Raw genomic sequence first — 20,440 nt, 5'->3', positions numbered from 1 at the left:
GTGACATGGTATCACCCCAATAACTGTTTTGCTGATACTTTTGTCTTTTGGAAGTGGTAAATTTGTAGTGCGTTTTCTGTTATAATTTCTTAAAGTTAAGTCCTCCAATAGTTGTGATAAATGAGTATCTATGAACTGTCCATGTGTATTTTTATTTTTTAGGCATCTCATGGGAACAACTGAAAAAAGGTTGAGGGAGTCAATGCTGAGGAAATTTTAAAATATTATTTATTCATTTTAAATCAAGTCTTTGACGCTTTGGTTTTGTTTTTGTTTTTTTTTTACATAGGCTTCCTATTTGGCATGTCTTTTGTAAAGACAGTCTTTCATCGGCAGTGCAATATGCTTCAGGTGATGCTTGTGCCCTGGCAAATGATGATGAAAATGTCCAGGAAAAGGTATGCTGAATAAACCATGTTAATTAACTACTCGGTCTGACTTGATATTAAATTAAAAAAAAAAAAAAATTGATTCGTACACTTTGATTCATAGAGTCTTCTTGGACAGAATGTTTAATGTACTCAGTTGTTCTGTGAACCATGATGTTATCTTCCCAAGTTTTTGTTTTCCTTTACTTCAAGTTTGTTGCTATTATGCAACAATAGAGCTGGACAGTTTGGGGGGTGGGGAAACAAATAGTAAAGCTAGTAATGGCGGCTCCTTTTTTTTTTTTTTAATTTGGGTGCCAGATGTTAGAAGAGGTGGTCATCGGGGATAGTATGTGGCTTTGTAGAGACTACGGTAAGAGGTGATGGCCTGGATAAGCCAGTTGCATCTGTGTTGTGTTAAAAACCCAGTGCACAAATGATTGGTATCCTAAATAGAAGATTTAAGATTAATTGTTTTATTAAGTCAGTATTTATCAGTTTGTTTTCCTCCTGTTTAATAAAAATTAACAAAGTTAAAACACATATGTGAAATGCTAATAAACAAGATTCTGTCCCTTTCTTATTTACATTACTCAGCACTTTAGGTTAAATTGAGTGTAATTGTCCCACCCTGATAAACTCTTGACAAGCTTCTGCATATGCAATTTCATAGTGAGTTCCCAAGCAGTTAAGTCATATCAAAAAGTCATCATAATTTCATTTATTTATTTATTTACACAGGTAAAGAATCAGTCCTATGATAAGTATGGGTAGTATTGATGTTATTGGTCTTCCCAATGCCTTCATCACTCAGTAGTAGTGCTAATCATGGTCCTTATTCCAAGAAAGCTTTTATATGCCACATCAAACCTGGAAAATGTGTGTTGAGCATTCTTCTTGTCTCAAGTGGAGAGCTGCCTGACCAGAAAAAAAATACTTTAAATATTGTAGGTTTCTTAAGCATTTCAACATCTAGGGTAGCTGTATTTTTTTGCCAGCTTATGTGGCCAAATAGCATTCAGTCCTATTCTTCTGGCTGCCTGAAAAAAAGTCCTGCTGGAGTTTAATGGCTGATGTAATAAAACTGGAAAGATCAAGTAAGCTTTGAGACTGAGAAGCCACTGGTGTATGTTTTCCTACTTTTTTGCCACATTCTTCCCTTCATTCCAGTAACATGGCTGCATTGTTAAGCAGATTTCTCAATTTAAAACGAAAGATGTGAAGTATACTGTGCTTTTTGCTCATTAAAGTAAAATCTCTTGTGCGTATGAGAAATCTTAAGCATGTGTCTATTACTCCTAACTAGGCTGCTGGTGATGTCCTACTCAAAAAGAGCAGTCTTGCAGCCCTTGATCAGTTTGCCTTAGATCAGTTGTCCCTTCAAGGCATTGATGCTATTTAATCTCAGGGACTAGGATGTGAGCTAATAATATTTGGGGAAAAGTGTTGCTTAGCTGATGTCTTTAAGATTTGCCTGCTCAAATTTGTATTTCCTGCTCTTCCAGTGTATGCCTTAACTCTCTCAAATTAATATGATCGTGTAATCTTGTATAGCGTAGCAGCTCACTTTGGATCTGAACACTAGCACTTCCAGTGTTTGACCACAGGATTTTAGATAGCCCTTATAAAATGACGGGCGTGTAAATTTCTATCAGATTTCTTGCTGTATTTTAAAGAATTGCTCAAAAATAACTTGCATATGGTGTAGTCACAACTTTAAAAAAAAAAAAAAAAGCCTGAGGGGCAAGTAAATTCTTGTTAGTTCTACAGTCTGGTGGTTTTAAAACTTTTTTTTCCCCTCAAGTCTGTATTCTTTTTTACTGTGTGAATTCACTGCACCTGATTGTAAATCTTCAGTTGTAAAAGAGAAAGCTGCTTTAAAAGGTTACAGCAGACTTGTGAAATTATTCTAGTTCTGCTGATAACTGAAATGTGCCGAGTGTTATTTTTTTAGTGGTTCTGTTGCAAGTTGTCTTAGGATCATTTTTTTTTTTCCCCTCCTGTTTTGGGCAGCAAGGAGATACGGAGGATTTGTCAACATGAGAAGTCATAGCAGAATGATTAACACAAACTGATAGTTTAAGACAATGCTAAAATGGTCTTTCCTGTGAAGATTTAACTGAGTTGTTTTAACTTGCTGTAGTCTTTGTACAGATGAGATTTTAAACGTATGTAGGCAGTGACTCTGAAGATTCATGTAGCTTAAATTCTTGTTGATATTTTGGTGGTTGTAAGGGTAGTATTATTCAGTCTGTACCAAAGGTAACTCCTCTTACTAGAATAGAAGACCTGTGTTAGTGCATACTTACTGTTGTTTTACCTTTATACTAGGTGGAAGACGCTGGTCCCAGACTGGAGTCTGAGCATGCAGACTCAAGTACACAGAGTTACTCTACAGAAGAGCTACTTGATGACTTTACAAAATCTGACCAGGCAAGACTTTTATTTCATTCACTGTCTTCATACACTCTTCACGTGTTTCTTGGATTTCAGTCTCATTCATTTTGGTTATCTAAAGCTCATCTATTGCGTTTCATTTGCACGTAGGGTTGCTGTCAGACTCGTGTTTCCAATGAAGGAGAAAACGTGTGAGCTAACAGATCTTGCATCTCCCGTGTGCATAAGTAATAATAAGAATAATTTAATATTTGTAGGTACTGACTAAATAAATCTTTCCAAGATAAATTAAAATTCGATGTTATAGGTATGGCTGTCTCTTTATAAATAAAACATAACCTTCTCACTGAGGTCTTTTGTATAGATCAGACTTGGTGATTGTAGCAGTCTGTTTTAACTTTGATCCTCCCTGGCTTCTGTCAGTTTCATTTCCTTTGTTAAAGTGGAAAAAGGGTTGTATGTGCCATTGATAACATGAAGTCAGTGCTCGATGTTAAATGTTAAAGTCCACTGCTAACAAAGCCCACTGTTAATAGATGATTTATTTAGTATGTATTTTTGGGTTTTGTAGATTACAAGACAACATATGTAGGACATACTTCTGAATATATATTGCGTGGTTTAGATATGTAAAACATATCCATAGTAAAACATTCCAGACCTCTTCATGTCCAGTTAAGTGACTTGGAGTAATCCAGCTATTGACAAGAGGCACTTGTTGAATAGTATTTAATAGCATTAATAATATTTAGTATTGTTTAATAGTACTGCTGCAAGAGTTAATCTGACCTGTTTCAGTGGTTATGTACTCTTCCAGATTCAGAAAGCCTTATTTTGATTATGTTGTGTGACAGCTTATGAAAACTGAAGAACTAGAATAAATAAGACTCAAGACTACTAGACTCTCAGAAGTGATAAGTGATTTATCTCTTTGTTCAGTTACAAGATGGAATAGACTTCTAAATCATTTTGGACCTCCATTGCAGTGATAAAATTGAAAGCCTTCCCCAAAATTAAGCTTAGGATGAAAATAGTAAATGTAAATTTTATTGTAATGGAGCATGCAAGTAGAACCGTTTATTTCAGTTGCTGAAATAGTCAAGCTTGTTTTCTTGTGTCTGTCTCTTTAGAGAGATGCATGGTTGAGGAAGCTGTTGCACATGCCTTCTCCAATTAATATTTTTACACTATTATTGCAGACTATGGAAGAGTGTTGCAACTATCCCAGAGTAGCACTGAATACCACCTAGGTTTATGAAGAAAGAAAATTTATTTCTTAACTGTCTTGCTGTCTGATTTTCAGGTTCATTGATGACAGAAATCTAAACTACTGAATTGTTAAAACTCCATACTAGATGTTATTGTATGAATGCTTTTCCTATTCAAGTTTTTAAAAACGTATGTTCATCTGTAATGTTTTCACAGACTACAGAAACGAGTGAAGCAAGCCAGCCTGAAGTTGAGACTCCACCTTCAGTAGATTTAAATGAAGCTTCGTCTAGCATAGTTGCAAGCACTGAAAACATTTCCAGTTCACCTACCTCAGAGATACCTCCAGTCTCGCAGCCCGAGTAAGCTTTTTTTATTTTACTGTTTTGGTCTTTGAGAGAATATAACTTACTCTGATGTTGTTAAAAGGCTTACCTCTTCAGGTTTAATAGGGATAAGACTAGACTGCTACACACGATTCTTTTGCTGTACTTTGGTTTATGGTGTCAATGCTAATGGAATACGCCATCATGTGCTCAGTGCATGGATTAAGAGTTGTGTACTTGCCTGAAGTGTCATAGTATTGCCATTACCAGTTTCTAAGCTGCTGCTTTGACAGAAAAAATCCAATGTCTTTTATGAGCTAGATAATCTATACTATAAAAGCCCTCAGGTTTTTACCATTAGGATTTCTGCCCTTCACAAATGTGCTTTGGCATGTGTGATAACAAGCATCAAGGCTGCTTCAGTGATGGCCTCTGCTTTCATTAAAGGATGAACTTTGTAGGATTTTACTCCAGGACTTGCAACCAGAGCAGTTTTAAATAAGTTCTGATATTGAGAGACTTTTGATGAAATAGCAAATTTTAGTATAAACGGAACCAAGACAGTTTGTAATTCTGGTACTTAGTAGTGTATTGCAGAGCTACCTCTGCTGCAGGTAGTTTTCAAGAGTTGATGTGCTTAACTTTGTTTCCCTTCTTTTGCGGAATGCTGTGCTATCAAATGTGAACTGTAGTACGGAAATTCATGTGTATATATACTTCTAGGTACTTTTCACAAAATTCTCGTGGGCTTTTTAATGTGTGCTAAGGGGTATATATTCTTCTGAATGTCTGCTGATAAAGATACAATATTTTGATAGGTAAAAAATTTAACATGTTAAAAATGAAGTAGACTTCTCTTGTTCTTTGGTGTTTTGGTTTTTTAAGAGTCCAGTTTTTCTGGTTTACCAAATTTAGTTTCTCTTCTATAGAAAAGGTCTGGAAGTCTTGTCAGCTGACTGATCTTGTCTAGGCTGCTAGGGTTGACACTTAAGCACCTTTTGGTACTTCATAAGTGTCTTTCAATTGCAAGTCTTTGAAAATCAAGCTTCCCAAATTTGCAGTTTTTTATAAAGCAAAACTGGAATGTAATTTTAGCGTGTTTCTTTTTATAGCTTTTGTTGACTACTGTATTGATTTGTTTGTGTAATGTATTGTAAGTCTTACTGCTGTCAGGTCTTAGAAGGAGATTCAGGATCTTGCTTTCCTTTGAACATTCAGCTTGGTATCTTGTAATTGTTGAAAATAGTCTTGCTGTCATAGTTGGGGAATACTAGAGTGATGAACTCTGAAGACTCGAACTATGAAAAAAATGAAAATGGAAACTTGTTTTGGAGCACCTGATATATTAGTTAATGCTTGGCAGTAGTGTTCTGACACTAGTACCATTTACAGGAAGAAAGGGTAGAATGAGTATAGGGGAGATGCATAGTTATACATTATTGCAAACTTCAGTTTAGCTTTAAATAGTAATAGGTGGTCTCTTTTTGTGTAGATTAACTCTAATATCCAAAACAGCTGTAGTCCAACTCCACAGTTAAACAAGATCTTTTAAAAGATTCAGTTGCATTTCTTATCTTTAGACAGCATTTTTCCTGTTTCAGATGCTGATTCCCATCAGTGTAACAAAGTCCAGCTCCCTTAGGTGTTACCAGTCTGATATTCCAGCAGGACCTCTTAGTCAAAATATTCTTTCTGGAAGTAATTTTATTCCAAACTATTTTTACTTTGTAATGAATCTTTTTTAGGACAGCACTGATTGTGGCTTTTTCTATCCAGACCTAATCTGGGGGAAACTTCTTAAACAATAATCTGAGCTCCTCTTCTGGCTGCAAGTAAAGACAGCTGCCATGCAAAGTGAGCTTGGTAATGCACTTTAAAAATGAAGGCAAAGCTACTAACAAATGAAAGTACCCAAAGGAGAGGGAGCACTACAGTTTTTAGGCTTGTGCTACTTACTTTCTGCCAAAATTAGTTACTTGAGACCATTCAGGTACACCCTGATACCAGGATATTTTTAAGTTCATACTTGTCCCATATTTTATTCGGTTGATAATTATTCATACTATCATCTATCCACTGAGATTAAGAATATGTGGAGCTTTTTAATTTTAAGTGTAGTGATCAACCTAACTTCAGTCATTAAAGTGTTACATGCAGAGCTAAACTGTGTGCATCTCAGACGTGTGCGTTTTGGGGCGTTCAGAGAAACTACTCGCTGTTTATAGCCAATAAATTCTTGTATTCCTAGAGTTTTAGATTTCTGTGACATAACAAAAAGTCTCGAATACCTATGAGTTTCTTGTTTTATACTGTGGGAACTTTATCATATGAAAGGTCTAAAACTGGCTCCCTGTGTGTGTTACAGCTGCTTCTGCTGATGATTGTAGCAGTCAGAGAACCAAAAACATCCCCTTTTAAGTTGCCGACGTGCTGTTTGTGTTTTTGCAGCTCTATGTCATGATACTGGATTAACCTAGTTTGCTGCTGATGTTGAAGAAAGCTTATGTTGAAATTTAGGAGGCAGAATAAAGACTTTTACTTAGATCTGGTTTATAACCTTCTAGATCAATATGAAAGTCATCCCCTTGTACTGGAGAAGGGAAGAAAGTCACAGAAGTTACTATTTGTCCATCTTCTCCTCACCCATTCCATCATTCCTGAAGAGTATATAGGGAGGCTTTCTTTTCATTTTTTGCCTTAGGATTTGTCTGATGTAGTGTGTTCAGTCTTTCTGGGAGAGAGGAAGTAAAGCAGTGGGCAGATCAGCTAGTTTGGGCTGTTGATGCAGCTTGGATAATGGTCTGCTGGGTTATCTCACTTTTATTACACTAGCAAAAAAAATCTAGTGGAAAGGAAGTCTGGCTGGCTCTACTATCTATTGTTATGCCACCGCTTTTCTCCTCTAGTTTTAGCCAAGTTCTGTCCTGACTGCTGCCCATTGACTTGGGAACATCAGCAGCTTTTAGTGATGGAACTGTCTCGTGTTTGATTCCTTTGTTGAAAGGGAAAAGAAAATTGCTGGCAGTTGGGTAACTATGATGCTGTTCTTAGTCTGTAGTGATGATGGGAAAAATTATCCATTGCAGTGTTCCGTAAGATGTTAGATGAGAGTTCTGGGAGATGAGAAGCTAGCTTTGAGTTCCTTTGCTGGGACAAACAGGCTGGAAAAGGAAATTCTATTTTTACATGGGTACAGTTGAGAATGCGGTTCCCCAAGTATAGCATACTTCATTCCTCTTCTCTTAGTTATTTCTGTGAGACTGTTGCTTTTTTAGAACTTTCAAATATCTTTAGTTATGTGGTTGATTATTAGGGTTACTTGTATTATCAGAAGGGTAAAAAGCATGTTATTTCTTTCCCTTCAGTGCAATAGAAAATTCCTGTGCTGATATCCCTGTAGTCAGCTCTAGTGATGCTGAGCAGTCAGAACCTGACTGTGATATTGGTGGGACACTTGAGGCTGACCCTCAGAGTGAGCCTTCCTCTTTTGTCAGTCCACCAGAGAGGTGAGTATTGAAGTAGGTTGTGAGTCTGAATAATTTAAAGGTCATTGTTCTTTTCTGTCCTGGCCTTGCAACAAACATTTGCATGTGCTTGCTTATCTACATATTTGTGTGTGTGTGTTTAATATTGCATATGGCTGAAAATGTGATCGTTTTATAGGTCTTAATACTCTTAAAATTTTCAGCCTTGCAGGTCAACATATAGAGAACATATCATCTTCACATGGCAAGGGAAAGAAGACAAAATCTGAGTTTGAGTCGAAAGTTTCAGCAGCTGAAAAGGGTGCAGATGAGCAAAAATCTGCTCTGAATGCCTCAGAGAACTTAAAAAGGGAGGTAAGTGCTGATATCCACTCAGTATACACAGGAGCATAATGACCTCTGTTAGGTTATCACCATTGTTAAAGATGAGTGATATCCATCACTTTTCTGATTGCCACTGCATAAATGCACAGCCCTCACATTTTGAGCATTGTATGTGGTTCTGATACTGCCGTCTCAAAAAAGGTATAATAAACTGGAAGAAAAGGGCAGCAAGGTTGATTCATTGGCACAGAACAGTTTTTCTGAGCTAAGTCTCTTCAAATACTTGGGGGAAATCAAATAAAACTCTCTGGAGCAGAATCCAGAAGAAATGTTCTTCATGCAATGGATAGTTACGCTGGGATTTCCTGCTGGATGCTGTGGATGCTGGATTTTTTTAACATAGGTTTTTAAAAAAAAAAAAAAAAAGGAAGGAGTTGCACGGTCCAGGTAAGCTTGTAGAAGAGAAGTCTGAGGGTTGAATCTTGACTGAGTCAGGAAGTTCCTGAGTAGCAAGCAGATGGCTAGAGGTAAAGATGACAGTTGGAGGAAATACAAAACGTTTGGTGTGTTTTCATTCTTTCCTAGGTATCTTATTTGGCCACTGTTAAAGTGGGATACTTAGCTAGATAGGTCTTTTACACTTAACTGTATGACTACTTTTATGTTCTTACTGTGAGGCACTTCCTAAAGCTTACGTTTTTTAAATAGGTAAGGAATGACCAAGGCCACGGCAATACCATTTTTTGCTATTTTAGGATCACATTTAAACTGTCACTAATAACTTGGATGACTCTTTTAGAACTAAGAAGTTTTTCCCAAGATTATTGAACAGAGTACAGCGTGCCTTAAAATAATTACATACAGTCAGTAAGAGTCTTTAAAGAACTTACTACAAACAAATTGGTGTAAACCATTATTAAAAAAAAGCCAAGATTTTCTTTATTTAACCTAATGCTTTAAAGACTGCAGTTTAAATACTTACGGCATTGGCCTGATGTCATAGTTAAGCCAGAGCATGATTTGGCATTGCTTACCCAGTTTTTTGACTTACCACTTTCGTCATAGTCTAAGGAGGATCTTATAACCTCTACTTTCTTGGGAGAAGAAGATACAGGTTTTTTTAGGTCCTCTTATTTCTAAATATATGTGGGGATATATTTTTGGGTTGTTGCAGTATAGTCATGTGAAGAATTCTGTTGTCACTTTTGTCCGAAATGTGGGTTTGGTTCTTTTGAGGGCTTTCAGCTATAGGACTATATGTGAAATAATTCTTGCTTTAATTGCAGAGAAAATGTCAACCTACAAAGCAGTCATTCTGGAAACTATCTGTAAAGTGTTGTCTACAAAATAACCTCTACACTTGAAATGTCTAGCAAAAGCTTTTTGCGCATCTGGTGGTGTGCTGGAAGTGTGTTTGTACAAAGAAGTTAAGACTTGAAACGGTATAGCATATGGTTAAAAGGGTTGCTGCTTTGTCAGGCAACTTCAAACCATTATTTCTTTGATCATTAAATATTAAATAAAACATTTTTGCATAGTATCTCATTCTGCTGGTTTTTGAGGTGTTCAGAAACTCCAGGGGACCTCTGAAATTCTGTCATGACCAACATTCATATTTGAAGATTTCTGCTACAGGGAAACCTTTTCTCGTTAGAAGGAGGAAAATCAAAAATTTTGAAGACAAAGCAGACTTTTTGAGACAGAATGCTTACGTTTTACTTAAAATGTATTAGTTTAGCCACAAAAATTACCAGCATCTCAGTGAAAGAATCTGTAATTCTGGGAGGAATTAATCACGTATTTTTTCTGGCTTGTGATCTTACTTTGGCACTACTTTTTTAACACGGGTTCATATGATGTATCTGCTGTTGACTTGATGAGAGCATGCTCCTTTTTTTTTTTTTTTTTTGCTTCTGTTGTTGGTACTGAAAAATATTCACAATTGGTGGCTCATTCTTTTGCAGAAAGACTATAAGAAAACAGGAGAAATTGACCCTACATCGGTGATGACTCCAAAGGACCCTGGAGACATTCCAACATTTGATGAATGGAAGAAGAAAGTCATGGAAGTGGAGAAAGAAAAGAGTAAGTTCAGGATTCATTGGCCTGGTCTAAATACAGACCACTTTCATCTTGTATCAGATTTGAATAGTGAAACTGTCTCAATTTGGAATGCAGCCTGGAACTTCACTTTTCTACTAGAACTACATAATAAATGGCATTTATTATATAAAAGCAGTGAGCAGAATTTCCCTGAAAGTGAAAATACTGTTTGTTTGTGTGGTTTGTTATAGGAGCAATATTTTCTCTTTTCTAGGTCAGTCAATGCACCCTTCTGCTGTTGGTGGGCAGCATTCCACAAAAAAAGTCCAGAAAAATAGAAATAACTATGCCTCTGTAGAGTGTGGTGCCAAAATCTTGGCAGCGAATCCAGAGGCGAAGGTAAGCGTTTACTACTCATTAGTGTGCATTATTTCAGTTTACTCTTATGCAAGAAGTAGTACAACCTACACTTATTTAAAACTGAACACTGATTTCTGAATTAATCTTTTATTTCTATGTTCAGGCTTATTGTGATTTTTGATTTGTAAAAATGGGACATAAACTATGATCTCTCTCTTTTCTAAGCGGGATTGCTATAGAGAAGTTGATGTCTTTTTAAGTGAATTTGGAAGGGGGAGCAGAATCTACTCAGTACAGAAACTGAACAACTGAACAAAGTTGTATTAAACAGCTTGCCATAGTAAATAATCTGTCATTGCCCCAAAGTAGTATGGCATAATATCTCCTGTATATTATCTTGCTTAGAATGTTGTGAAACTTGGTATTAGTCTACATAACTAATATCAAACTTATTTGTGGAGGGAGGGGAAAAACCCTTGGTGCTGCTTTAGTATCTACCATACAATTTAAAATACTAATTCTCTTCTTTATACAGAGCACTTCAGCTATTTTGATGGAAAACATGGACCTTTATATGCTAAATCCTTGCAGTACTAAAATCTGGTAGGTTTGCTTGTATGACAGGAGTGGTTATAGTTTTCCATTGTGATGGGACTGTAGGTATCCTGGGGGACTGATTTGACCTTGGTGTGTCTCTGTCTGAAGTGTGTGTGTGAGGAACTTTGACGGACTTAGCACTAGATGCTTTATGTCCCCCCTAGAATTCTGTCTCTGGTATTGAGAAGTAAGATTAAGGGGATAACTTCATTCACTGTAGTATTTATAGTGTTTGCATAATTGTAATCTTGCAGAAGAGAAAGCACTGAGTGTTCCAGTGAAGATTTTGGTTTCTTTCCCCAGCTGTCAAATAATTGTAGGACACATGATCACAATTTACCATATACTAACTGGTATTTCAGGTGTGGTTTAAATGATGTTTGCTCTCCTTAGTTTTTAGTTCTGTGACTTGTTGCCTTTGAGTACAAGATGGATGAAGCTTTTGTAGCTGCAGGTGCTATCTAGAATTACTAAGCTAGATCTGCATGTAAGTATCACTAGTGATTTTGAAGGGAGCAACAAGTGATGCGTCCTTATTGAACAGCATTTTTGTAGTGTTCTTTTATACCCAGCGAAGGATATAGTAATAAGGTAAAAAGACTGAGGACTGTAATTGTAGAAGGAGAAGTGCTTTTTTTTAATACTGCCTTTTCGTCTTCAAGGTTTGTTATTGAGCTCTGTGAACCAGTCCAAGTAAAGCAGCTTGACATTGCAAATCATGAATTATTCTCTTCCACTCCTAAAGACTTTCTGGTATCCATTAGTGACAGGTATGTTATCAAAACCCACCCTTCTGCATGAAAAATGAAATAATACTTATTAAATGGATGGCTTCATAAAACATGGTCTGTGTATGCCTGTTATTATGCAAAGTGTAATGTATTGTGAAATTACGTGGATTTTCTTTGTGTGTGTATATTATCAGTTGCTAGCACTTTTTTCCATGGAAAGGGCAACTGTGAGATCCTAGAATACATAGCTTGAGTTCTTTCCATGCTTCCTGAATTTTTTTTTTCTTTGTTACCTTAAAAATGAAAAGGAAAAATTTGTTGAAAAGTAGCAATGAAGCAGCAGAAATTAATACAGTAGCTAGGTAGTGGATGCCAGATTATAAAATGAACATTCCTTAACAGAAAACCACTGGGGTTGTGGGCTGTCTCCTCCCTTGTCATTCAGACCATTTTCACATGGCTTAAGCTGTCTTCAATGCTGAACTCTGTCCAAAAAACCCCCAAATTATTTAAAAAAAAAAAAAAGGCGGTACACCATTGAGTAATTAGAAGGGGTAAGAATACTACTGGTTGGCCGAATGGCTAGTTAAAGGGTGACTATCGTATTTTAGGCAATGTTGTACCCCACTGCTTTCCAGGAGTGAGCAGATTATTCTGCTATGCGAAAGAGGAGACATTCTCACAGTGCATCAAAAAACCTCACTGTCTTCTTCAGATGCTTAAAGCGTCTAGATTCTGATTTTCAACACTTGCTCTGTTGCCTAGTTCTAACTCTGCTTTGCTCACAGTTTTTTGCCGCTTGCTTACAATAATATTTACAACCTGTCACTTATGTGTCATGTTCTTCAGTGTTCATCTGAGGTGACTTTTTTCAGTTCCAGAAACTTTACTGTAGGCTGGCTGAATTTCAGTAATTGGATCAAGTCTAGGGCTTCATCCTTCAGGGGCTGTTTTAAATATGTGAAGAGGTGAGATACTGCTGAGGTTTTGAGTTGGGACTAGCTTTATCTTGCAACTCTTCTTTCCATAAAAACCACGTTGCCACTATCTTGCAACTGAAAAAAAAAAAGTATTTTTTCTGTGAAAAGGCATTTTGGGAAACTAGCAAATGTCTGTGCACAGTGGGTTCGTGCATTTCATTAGCTGACTCCATTGTTTCTTTTCTAGGTATCCAACAAACAAATGGATTAAATTAGGTACTTTCCATGCCAGAGATGAGAGAAATGTCCAAAGCTTTCCTTTGGATGAACAGATGTATGCAAAATATGTTAAGGTAACTTATGCAAAATATGTTAAGGTAACTTAACACTGCAAAAGCATCCATGCTTCGCAGGGAAGGAAGGGTTTCCTGGGCTTACCCTGTATTACAGAGCATCCAGAGAAACATGTTATCAAAGCATGCTTTACCATTAATTGCACTAGTTTCGTTAGAGGCCCTGGTGTGATTGGCCATGTACTAAACCCTTGTCACACAATCACAAGTATCTTATCTTCCTCATACTGGTAACTGAGAGGGTTTTGGGAAGCACCTATTACCTTGTGTCCAAGTACATACTTAGTTGATATCTGAATTAAGAAAAATCCAGACAATGCTCTATTCGACTTAACCAGCTGTCTCCTGAATGTAAGATTGGAAGTACTGACCTATTTTGTCTTTTGGCTGTACCTGCTTTTTATATATCTATATGTATATACACACACGCACTCCCTGGAGCACAGATCAGAATATGCATATTTCTTGATACTTTTGTGCTGTATTCTGCTATACAGCTTTAAGTGAATCTGAAAGAGTAAGCATTTGAATTCTGGTTCTCGTCAATAGACTTGAAATGCAGTTTTGCAGTTACTCAGTCGTAACTGCGACTCATGCAGATTATTTAGGCTTACTGCTACTGGAGCACTTGCCGTGATCTCTCCGCCTTCAAAATAAATTGCAGCAAGCTATCTTTACTCAGGAGACTCAAAGAGAATAAAACTCCATAAATAACGTGGTACTTGGACTGGGATAAAAGCTGTTGTGAAAATACTGGGATGTAGTGGGGATTTAAATTCAAATAAAATACAGACCTTTTAGGTCCTCTCCAGTGATGTGTTATGTTCCAATTATGGTGCTGGGGGAAAAAAAAATTTGGTTTGCGCTACTGAATTATGATTTGTGCTTTCATGAAGAAGTAGCTATGAATGATAGTTATCTAACTTCTCTACCCAGAAATTCTGCATGAGTCACAGGATAAAGATTTCATTTATTTTTAATTCTGCTTTCTGGCTGAATGACTGCCTTGAGGTAGCTGGAATCTTGCTTGTCACTGAAGTTCCAAAATTACACTAGATGCTTCAGCACTTACGCCCTTGGTGGATACAGTGTTCTGCCTTGAATAATGTAGCATGGTAAAATTTTGAAAGGATTGTTCTTGTGATGTTTTTACTTTATAGCACAAAAAGTAAGCAGGTTCTAAGTGTGCCTAGTCTACAGAAGAAGAGTCCAAACATTTTTTCAAAAAGTGTGATTTTTCAAGTGGCTTAATGAACTTGTTTCAAAAATGATGGAATTTTTTTTGTAAGAGTGCTTTTACGGGAATAGTTATCTTAATACCACTTGCAGATTATTACAGTCCTTCATTGGTAGTGTCTACATAGTGGTTTAATAAATGCATTCTACACTTGCAAATGAATTTAGATTAAATATCAGTGTGTAGTCAAGTTTCACTAGAAATACACAGATGGCTGAAGCTTCCAAATGTATCATCAGATGCTCTATATGTTTTCTTCCAGTAGCATTTCTATAAATTGAAGCATTTCATATTGAACTTGAAGCAGCAGCAGTACATAGAATGCATGCTATGAAGGGTTTTTTTTTTCCTTTTGAGTCGCTTTCTGTAATCTGTGCTCTTTAAGGGAAAAAAATACACTTAGTAAATTTAACACAGTATTCTGTCTTCAATCATACTGCCTAGAAAAATTGAGTAACTTAAGTTCATTAATAAAACACTTGTTGCATGTTACCTTCTATCTGCAAGGTACGAGGGCTAAATGAAATCTTGCTACCCAAGGCAGATGAAGTAGTATTGCAACTTTACCCTTCATAATTTGTCTTCTTAAGCATTTATAGTACTGAATTAAAAACAACAAAACTCTGTAGTTGCCTGTGGCATGTGTTCAGCCTTTGTACTGACATCTTGTTTTTCTTTTTGTTTTTTTCTCTTTTCCTTTCTCTTGCTTCAGATGTTCATCAAGTACATAAAGGTTAGCAACCTCTTCTTTTGGAACGATGAATGCATGGGGCTTGGGGTGCTCTCTACTGCGACTCAGCACTTTAATGCATGGCAAGAACAAATCTTTCAGAGTCTTTTCTGTTATGGGCAATCTACAAATCCCTTGAGTAAACAAAACTTGCGATTTCAAGATTAGATGTATATGTTAAATGAACTCTTGACTCTGTAGGTCTTTGGAGTTTTATTTTAAGCAGCTTTTATTCTTTAGGTGGAGTTGATATCGCACTTTGGATCAGAACATTTTTGTCCTTTAAGTCTTATAAGGTAATATCTTTTCTTTTGCTTTGTCTTTCTACCTCCTTGCAGCGAGGATTGGTGTGTCTTATTAATAGTTGGGCAAAAAATTCTAGTTTTCAGTTTAAGTTATTTGGAAATACTGTGAATTGAAGTAGCTGCCTAACTTGCCTGCTGTGTAGCGTGGTTCACATCTGTTTAAAGAAGCTTTGAATCTTTTGATTTGATTCTCCAGTATGTAAGGAATAGTTTATATTTGCAGAAGGGGGTGTTAGGAAACAGGAGCATGAGCAGCCTTACAGGAGGACATGAGCATTTCAAGGCTGACAAAGCAAAACAAGGAACAAGTGGTGAACTAAAAAGAGCAGGTGTGGTGAGTGCTTTTGGGAAGCTGCTGTGTTGCATGGCACCCCAGGTACATACAGTTAGTAATGCTTGGAATATCTAAATCAGAACAACTGTGTGTGTGTAGTTCAGGAAATAATCAGCCTCTGTACTGCACCTAAAAAACAATTTTAATTCTCCTGTCAACGCTACGTCAGGATTTGAACTTGGGAAATCTAGTGTTATAAGCCAAACCATATTTTCAGTTGACAAACTGCTTTAAATTGGTTTGATTTGATTTTATTTCGGCAGAGCAGGTCAAAGAGAATATAGTATGCAAAGTGAGGTAGTCATGAATAGATACTCCTATTAGTCAAAGGTGAAGCTGAAGAGGAGGCGTAAGAGCTCATGGAGAGCTTAAGACAAGGAAGTCTAGGTATGAGTTCAAATTAAAAAGGAGGAAAAGTCTCTTTGGAATTACTAGAATTAAAAACAGGATCTTGTTTTGGTGCAGGACTTGAAAGCAAGCAATAGACTTTGTGGATACAAGTTTGAGAAAATAAGCATACCTGCTGCTTGATCTTGGTTAACTGAAGGCAACTATTGCTTATCTAATTTATTTGCTACATATTATATAATGTTAATATTGCTTATCTAACTATAAATTATGTCAAGTAATTACATGCCTAATAGACTAATATTAGTTTTTTATTTCAAAACTTTGTTCATAGGGTATTTGGTACTAGCATGGTTGAAGAGTATGAAGAAATAGCTGATTCTCAGTATCAGTCTGAACGACAAGAACTCTTTGATGAAGACTATGGTAAGCAAATAATTTCTGCATTTTTAGCCATTCAGACGTGTCTTGTGCTAGTCTGGTGGCTCGTCATTTCCCGCATATGATAAATGATTTGACTGCTAAACTTACTCTGAGTCTTGTTGACAGTATTTCAGCATTTCTGGGCTTACCCAACAATCCTTTTAAGTTTTAAACAATGTGTTGTAACTATTTGGAGGGTTACTTTAAAATGCTAGTAATAAGTCTCGATTTCACTTGGCAGGCTAGGCAATAATATCTTCATGTGCTGACAGTAGTAAAGGTTAACTAAAATAATCAAAGCAGCTCACATGAAGCAGTTTTATTCTGAGTGTCCACAGCACATCTCCTGAGATAGTTTGTATGATCAATGCTGCAAGCAATTGGGAAGATGCTTGTTTTGGATTGCAGACTTCGTGTTTAAATAAAAAATATGAAAACACCTGCCTCCAGCCCTCATGAGGAGGAGGGGGAAAAACCCTATATGAAGCTCAATGAGCTGTTTGCTGCATCTCTATCATGAATCCTGGGGAAACTGAAGCCTGAACCCTGAGTCTCTGTGGGTTTCACATTACTTGGTGCTTGATATTTCAGTATGTAATCTCTGACCTTTAACTTTATTTCTGTAGTTTTGTTTTCACACTGTCAAACTGACAGTTGAATGACATGTTAAATCTTGAGGTTTATTTTCTTTGCCCATGACACATTTAATTTTGATAGTCATAGGTGTTCTTCTTTATACATAGATTATCTATTGGATTACAATACAGGGGAAGAAAAATCTTCAAAAAATCTCCTTGGTTCTGCTACAAGTGAGTATGATTTATTAGAAAAATTATTGCTGTGCTCAACAAAATGAGCTAACTGAAAGTGGGATGACATTTTGTCATGCAACAGCTATGATTTTCATATTTTTCTGGTGAAACAATTTATTATGATTCCTATTTAATTGCATAGGTATAAATAGTAACAATTTGAAGTTGGGGTATCATTCTTAGTGTTCTAAAAACAGAACTTTCTAGTTCTAAGGATCTCTATTTTTTGGAAACTTTACTTTCTGTACTTAGGGATCCTGTGCACTAAACAATATGAATGTTACATAGGGCTGTAAATAACCAGTACTGAAATGCTGTAGAACCTTAATGATTCAGAACTTGGAAATCTGTGCTTAATTAAGGTGCCATATTTATAGGAGGCAATATAAAGATTTACTTAGTACAGCTTGAAAGGAAGGGATGAGGAACACTGTTTCTGAGAAGGCTTTATGTAAATATTGCAGCTTCTATGTTCTTAAGAGCTGTATATTTTTTTGAGAGAACTAACGGTTGACTGTCTCGTCACTTTTGCATTGGAAAACCTCCAGATGTGGAGTTTGTTTGGCTAAGAATACTTGAATATTCAGTTTTAATAGTATTCTTAACTGCTGAATTATTTAGGATAGTATCAGGTGCCACACAACCTCTTTTGAAGATCTCTTACACTGTACTGCTCTTCCTTCTGTCCCAGTTAGTGAAGATCTGTTACTGTAGTGTGGATTTGCACTCAAATGCTGTTTGGGCTCAGGCTTTCCTTTCATCCCATAGTGGATCAGAGCTGCGGAGTTCTTTGCTACTATTTCCTAGAACCTAGTCGTCACTTAAGAACAAAAAGTCACGGCTAGGAATATTGCAGTTTTCAAAGGGGAAATAGATAGTGGAAAAGGCAGTTTATTTCTAAATGTTAGCCTCTCAAAGATGAGAGCAAGCAGTACATTCTTCCCTGACACTGCTTGACTCTTATCTGTGACTTTCAAAGTTTCTTCAAGCTGTCTTGATGAGGCGTATTGACATTTTCTGTCTGCGAGTGCAGTATTGCAAGTTTTTTTGTTCACTGTCTGAAAAATGCAGTGACTTTTCTATTGTTTTTTTAGAGTACTAAAGCTATGATGAAAAGATTTGAAACACCTATTACTGATAGTGCTTTTAGAGAGACGTGAAACATTGCAGTGATCATTTAGTTCTGGCTGGTGGATCTTGTTATTGAGACCTTTCATCTCTGGCCGGTAGTCAGTGTTCCTTTTTTGAAGGAATACTGTGTGTGTGAGTGTCGTTTTTTTTGTGGTGGGTTTTTTATATGTGCATGCTTGGACAAATGTGATGGACTTCCATTTTGCATCATTTGTCTTAAACAGACTGATACACAGTGAGGAAGAGGGACCTCTGAGGGGGAGACAGTGAATCTGTAGTTTTCCGTGGCTGTCCTGCTGTGGACATCTGGTGTTCAATGGCAGAATTCTGTCTTGCTCATTTAGCAAATGACACTTCTTGACTCACTTCTTTAGTTCTATTATGATCAATGATCCAACCTGTCTTTATTAGACATCCTCCATTTGAGCGTTCAAGCTCTAAATTTCTGGCCTGGGACCTCCCTCAGTGGTTCACAAACTCAGACTGTCAGAAAATTCCATGCTTAAATATTCTTCTGTTTGTCTTACTGTTCCTTGGTTTCAGTGGACTAATGATCAGTGAGTAATTCTCACTGGTGTTAGAAGGTCTAGCTGGTAAAGGTTAGATACGGGTTTTCAGATGTAAGTTTCTAGCTTACAAACTTATCCTTTAAAAGCAACAGATGCATCCAGTGTAATAGAATGACCAGATTTTTTTAATGTCCTTATGCTGTGGGTCGTTTCAAGCAAGCATTACAAAATAGCAGATTGCTCAGTGGTGCCAATCTCTGGGCCCTCTGAATACGTCCTCTTTGATAAATTGTTTTCTCTTTTAGATGCTATCCTAAGTATGGTGAATATTGCTGCTAATATGCTCGGAGCCAAAACTGAAGAGTCATCTGAAGCTGAAGGTATTTTTTTTTTTTTTACATGAAAAGCATTCTGGAAAGTTTTAATTTCTCTTTGTTATTTTGTTTAATTTTTTGTGAGGCGTTGGATGATCTATGTTTAAATTACTTTTTTCACCTTTTATGGCATACCTGATTAGTGCCATAGAATTTGTATCCTACTGACTGTGAAAAGTGGAACAAAGATGCTGAATTTGCTGAGAAGGGAACAGATACAAAGATAATGTATATGTTTGTTCAGCCAGATTTGGAGATCTTTTACTCTCTGTATTACCCAGCTTCAGTTGTAAAGTCTAACTTGCTGCTTCTTCCTGGAAATATTTTGAGACTGTCCATAACATCATATACATAAACTGTCAGTAGCACTTTCAGTCAAATAACTTCGACATCTGCAGTTAATTTGGTAGTGCAGTTAATAATCTAAAAAAAAAAAAACAGCCCCCAAACCCCCTAATTTATTGAAAACAAACAAGGTTCTTTTACATTCACATTTTCCTCCTTCCTGCAGCAGGGAACAAAAGTGTGTCTGAAAATGTCACTGCCACCCCTGCAACGTCAACAGCTGCACCAAGACTGCCTGAACCAACTCCTGTTCCTTCACCAGAGTAAGTGATTGGTGTTGGGATTTTTTTTCAGTATGTCCCTGGCAGAGACTAACATGCACCAGTCTGGAATCTTTGGTAGTAGAATGCTCAGATACGGCACACTGCCTTAAACAAGTAAAAAGGCAGGTATTTGGTGAAATCTGTGGTATGGTAATGTACTATCAGGAAAATTTATTGCTGTTATTACTGTTCATAGCTATTTCCATTATGATATGTTTTATTTTAACACTTGACTAAATGTTAAAATGCATCGCTAACTTCCTCAATTGTTTGTATTACTTTGTTTAGAAGAAGAAGTAGGAGTGTTTTGCTCTTGGCTATTGCAGATTTCTGGGGTGGAAACTGACTTAATATTCTTCCAGGTTTTGCAGGTTGTCTCATGCAAGGGAGACTAATTAGGAATGTAAGTCGTGCTGCTGAAACTTCAGTTAAATTGTATCCGCAAAAACTCTGCTTTAGAAGCTTGTATTTTTTTGCTAGGCTTTCCTTGATGAAAATATGTATGCAAAGATATGG

General features: G+C 36.7%; 1 protein-coding gene across 1 annotated transcript in view; it reads left to right on the top strand.

Moving 5' to 3' along the window:
* Nucleotides 1-289: 289 nt before the first annotated feature.
* The window catches only part of SUCO (SUN domain containing ossification factor), a gene marked incomplete at its 5' end in the record, with an annotated part of 29,462 nt that continues 9,311 nt past the window's right edge, over nucleotides 290-20,440 (top strand). Inside the window, 15 exons of the mRNA XM_009583013.1 lie at nucleotides 290-398; nucleotides 2,700-2,801; nucleotides 4,191-4,336; nucleotides 7,989-8,139; nucleotides 10,074-10,194; nucleotides 10,427-10,551; nucleotides 11,048-11,115; nucleotides 11,772-11,879; nucleotides 13,008-13,113; nucleotides 15,063-15,083; nucleotides 15,321-15,376; nucleotides 16,402-16,493; nucleotides 17,234-17,299; nucleotides 19,248-19,322; nucleotides 19,831-19,924. Of these exons, the coding sequence (XP_009581308.1) occupies nucleotides 290-398; nucleotides 2,700-2,801; nucleotides 4,191-4,336; nucleotides 7,989-8,139; nucleotides 10,074-10,194; nucleotides 10,427-10,551; nucleotides 11,048-11,115; nucleotides 11,772-11,879; nucleotides 13,008-13,113; nucleotides 15,063-15,083; nucleotides 15,321-15,376; nucleotides 16,402-16,493; nucleotides 17,234-17,299; nucleotides 19,248-19,322; nucleotides 19,831-19,924 (1,440 nt within the window). The remainder of the gene's footprint in view (nucleotides 399-2,699; nucleotides 2,802-4,190; nucleotides 4,337-7,988; nucleotides 8,140-10,073; nucleotides 10,195-10,426; nucleotides 10,552-11,047; nucleotides 11,116-11,771; nucleotides 11,880-13,007; nucleotides 13,114-15,062; nucleotides 15,084-15,320; nucleotides 15,377-16,401; nucleotides 16,494-17,233; nucleotides 17,300-19,247; nucleotides 19,323-19,830; nucleotides 19,925-20,440) is intronic.

The sequence above is a fragment of the Fulmarus glacialis genome, unplaced genomic scaffold (assembly GCF_000690835.1).
Source record: "Fulmarus glacialis isolate BGI_N327 unplaced genomic scaffold, ASM69083v1 scaffold29528, whole genome shotgun sequence".
NCBI classification, from domain to species: Eukaryota; Metazoa; Chordata; class Aves; order Procellariiformes; family Procellariidae; genus Fulmarus; species Fulmarus glacialis.
Note: the sequence above shows the minus strand (reverse complement) of the source record. Positions and strands in the feature narration are given on the sequence as shown.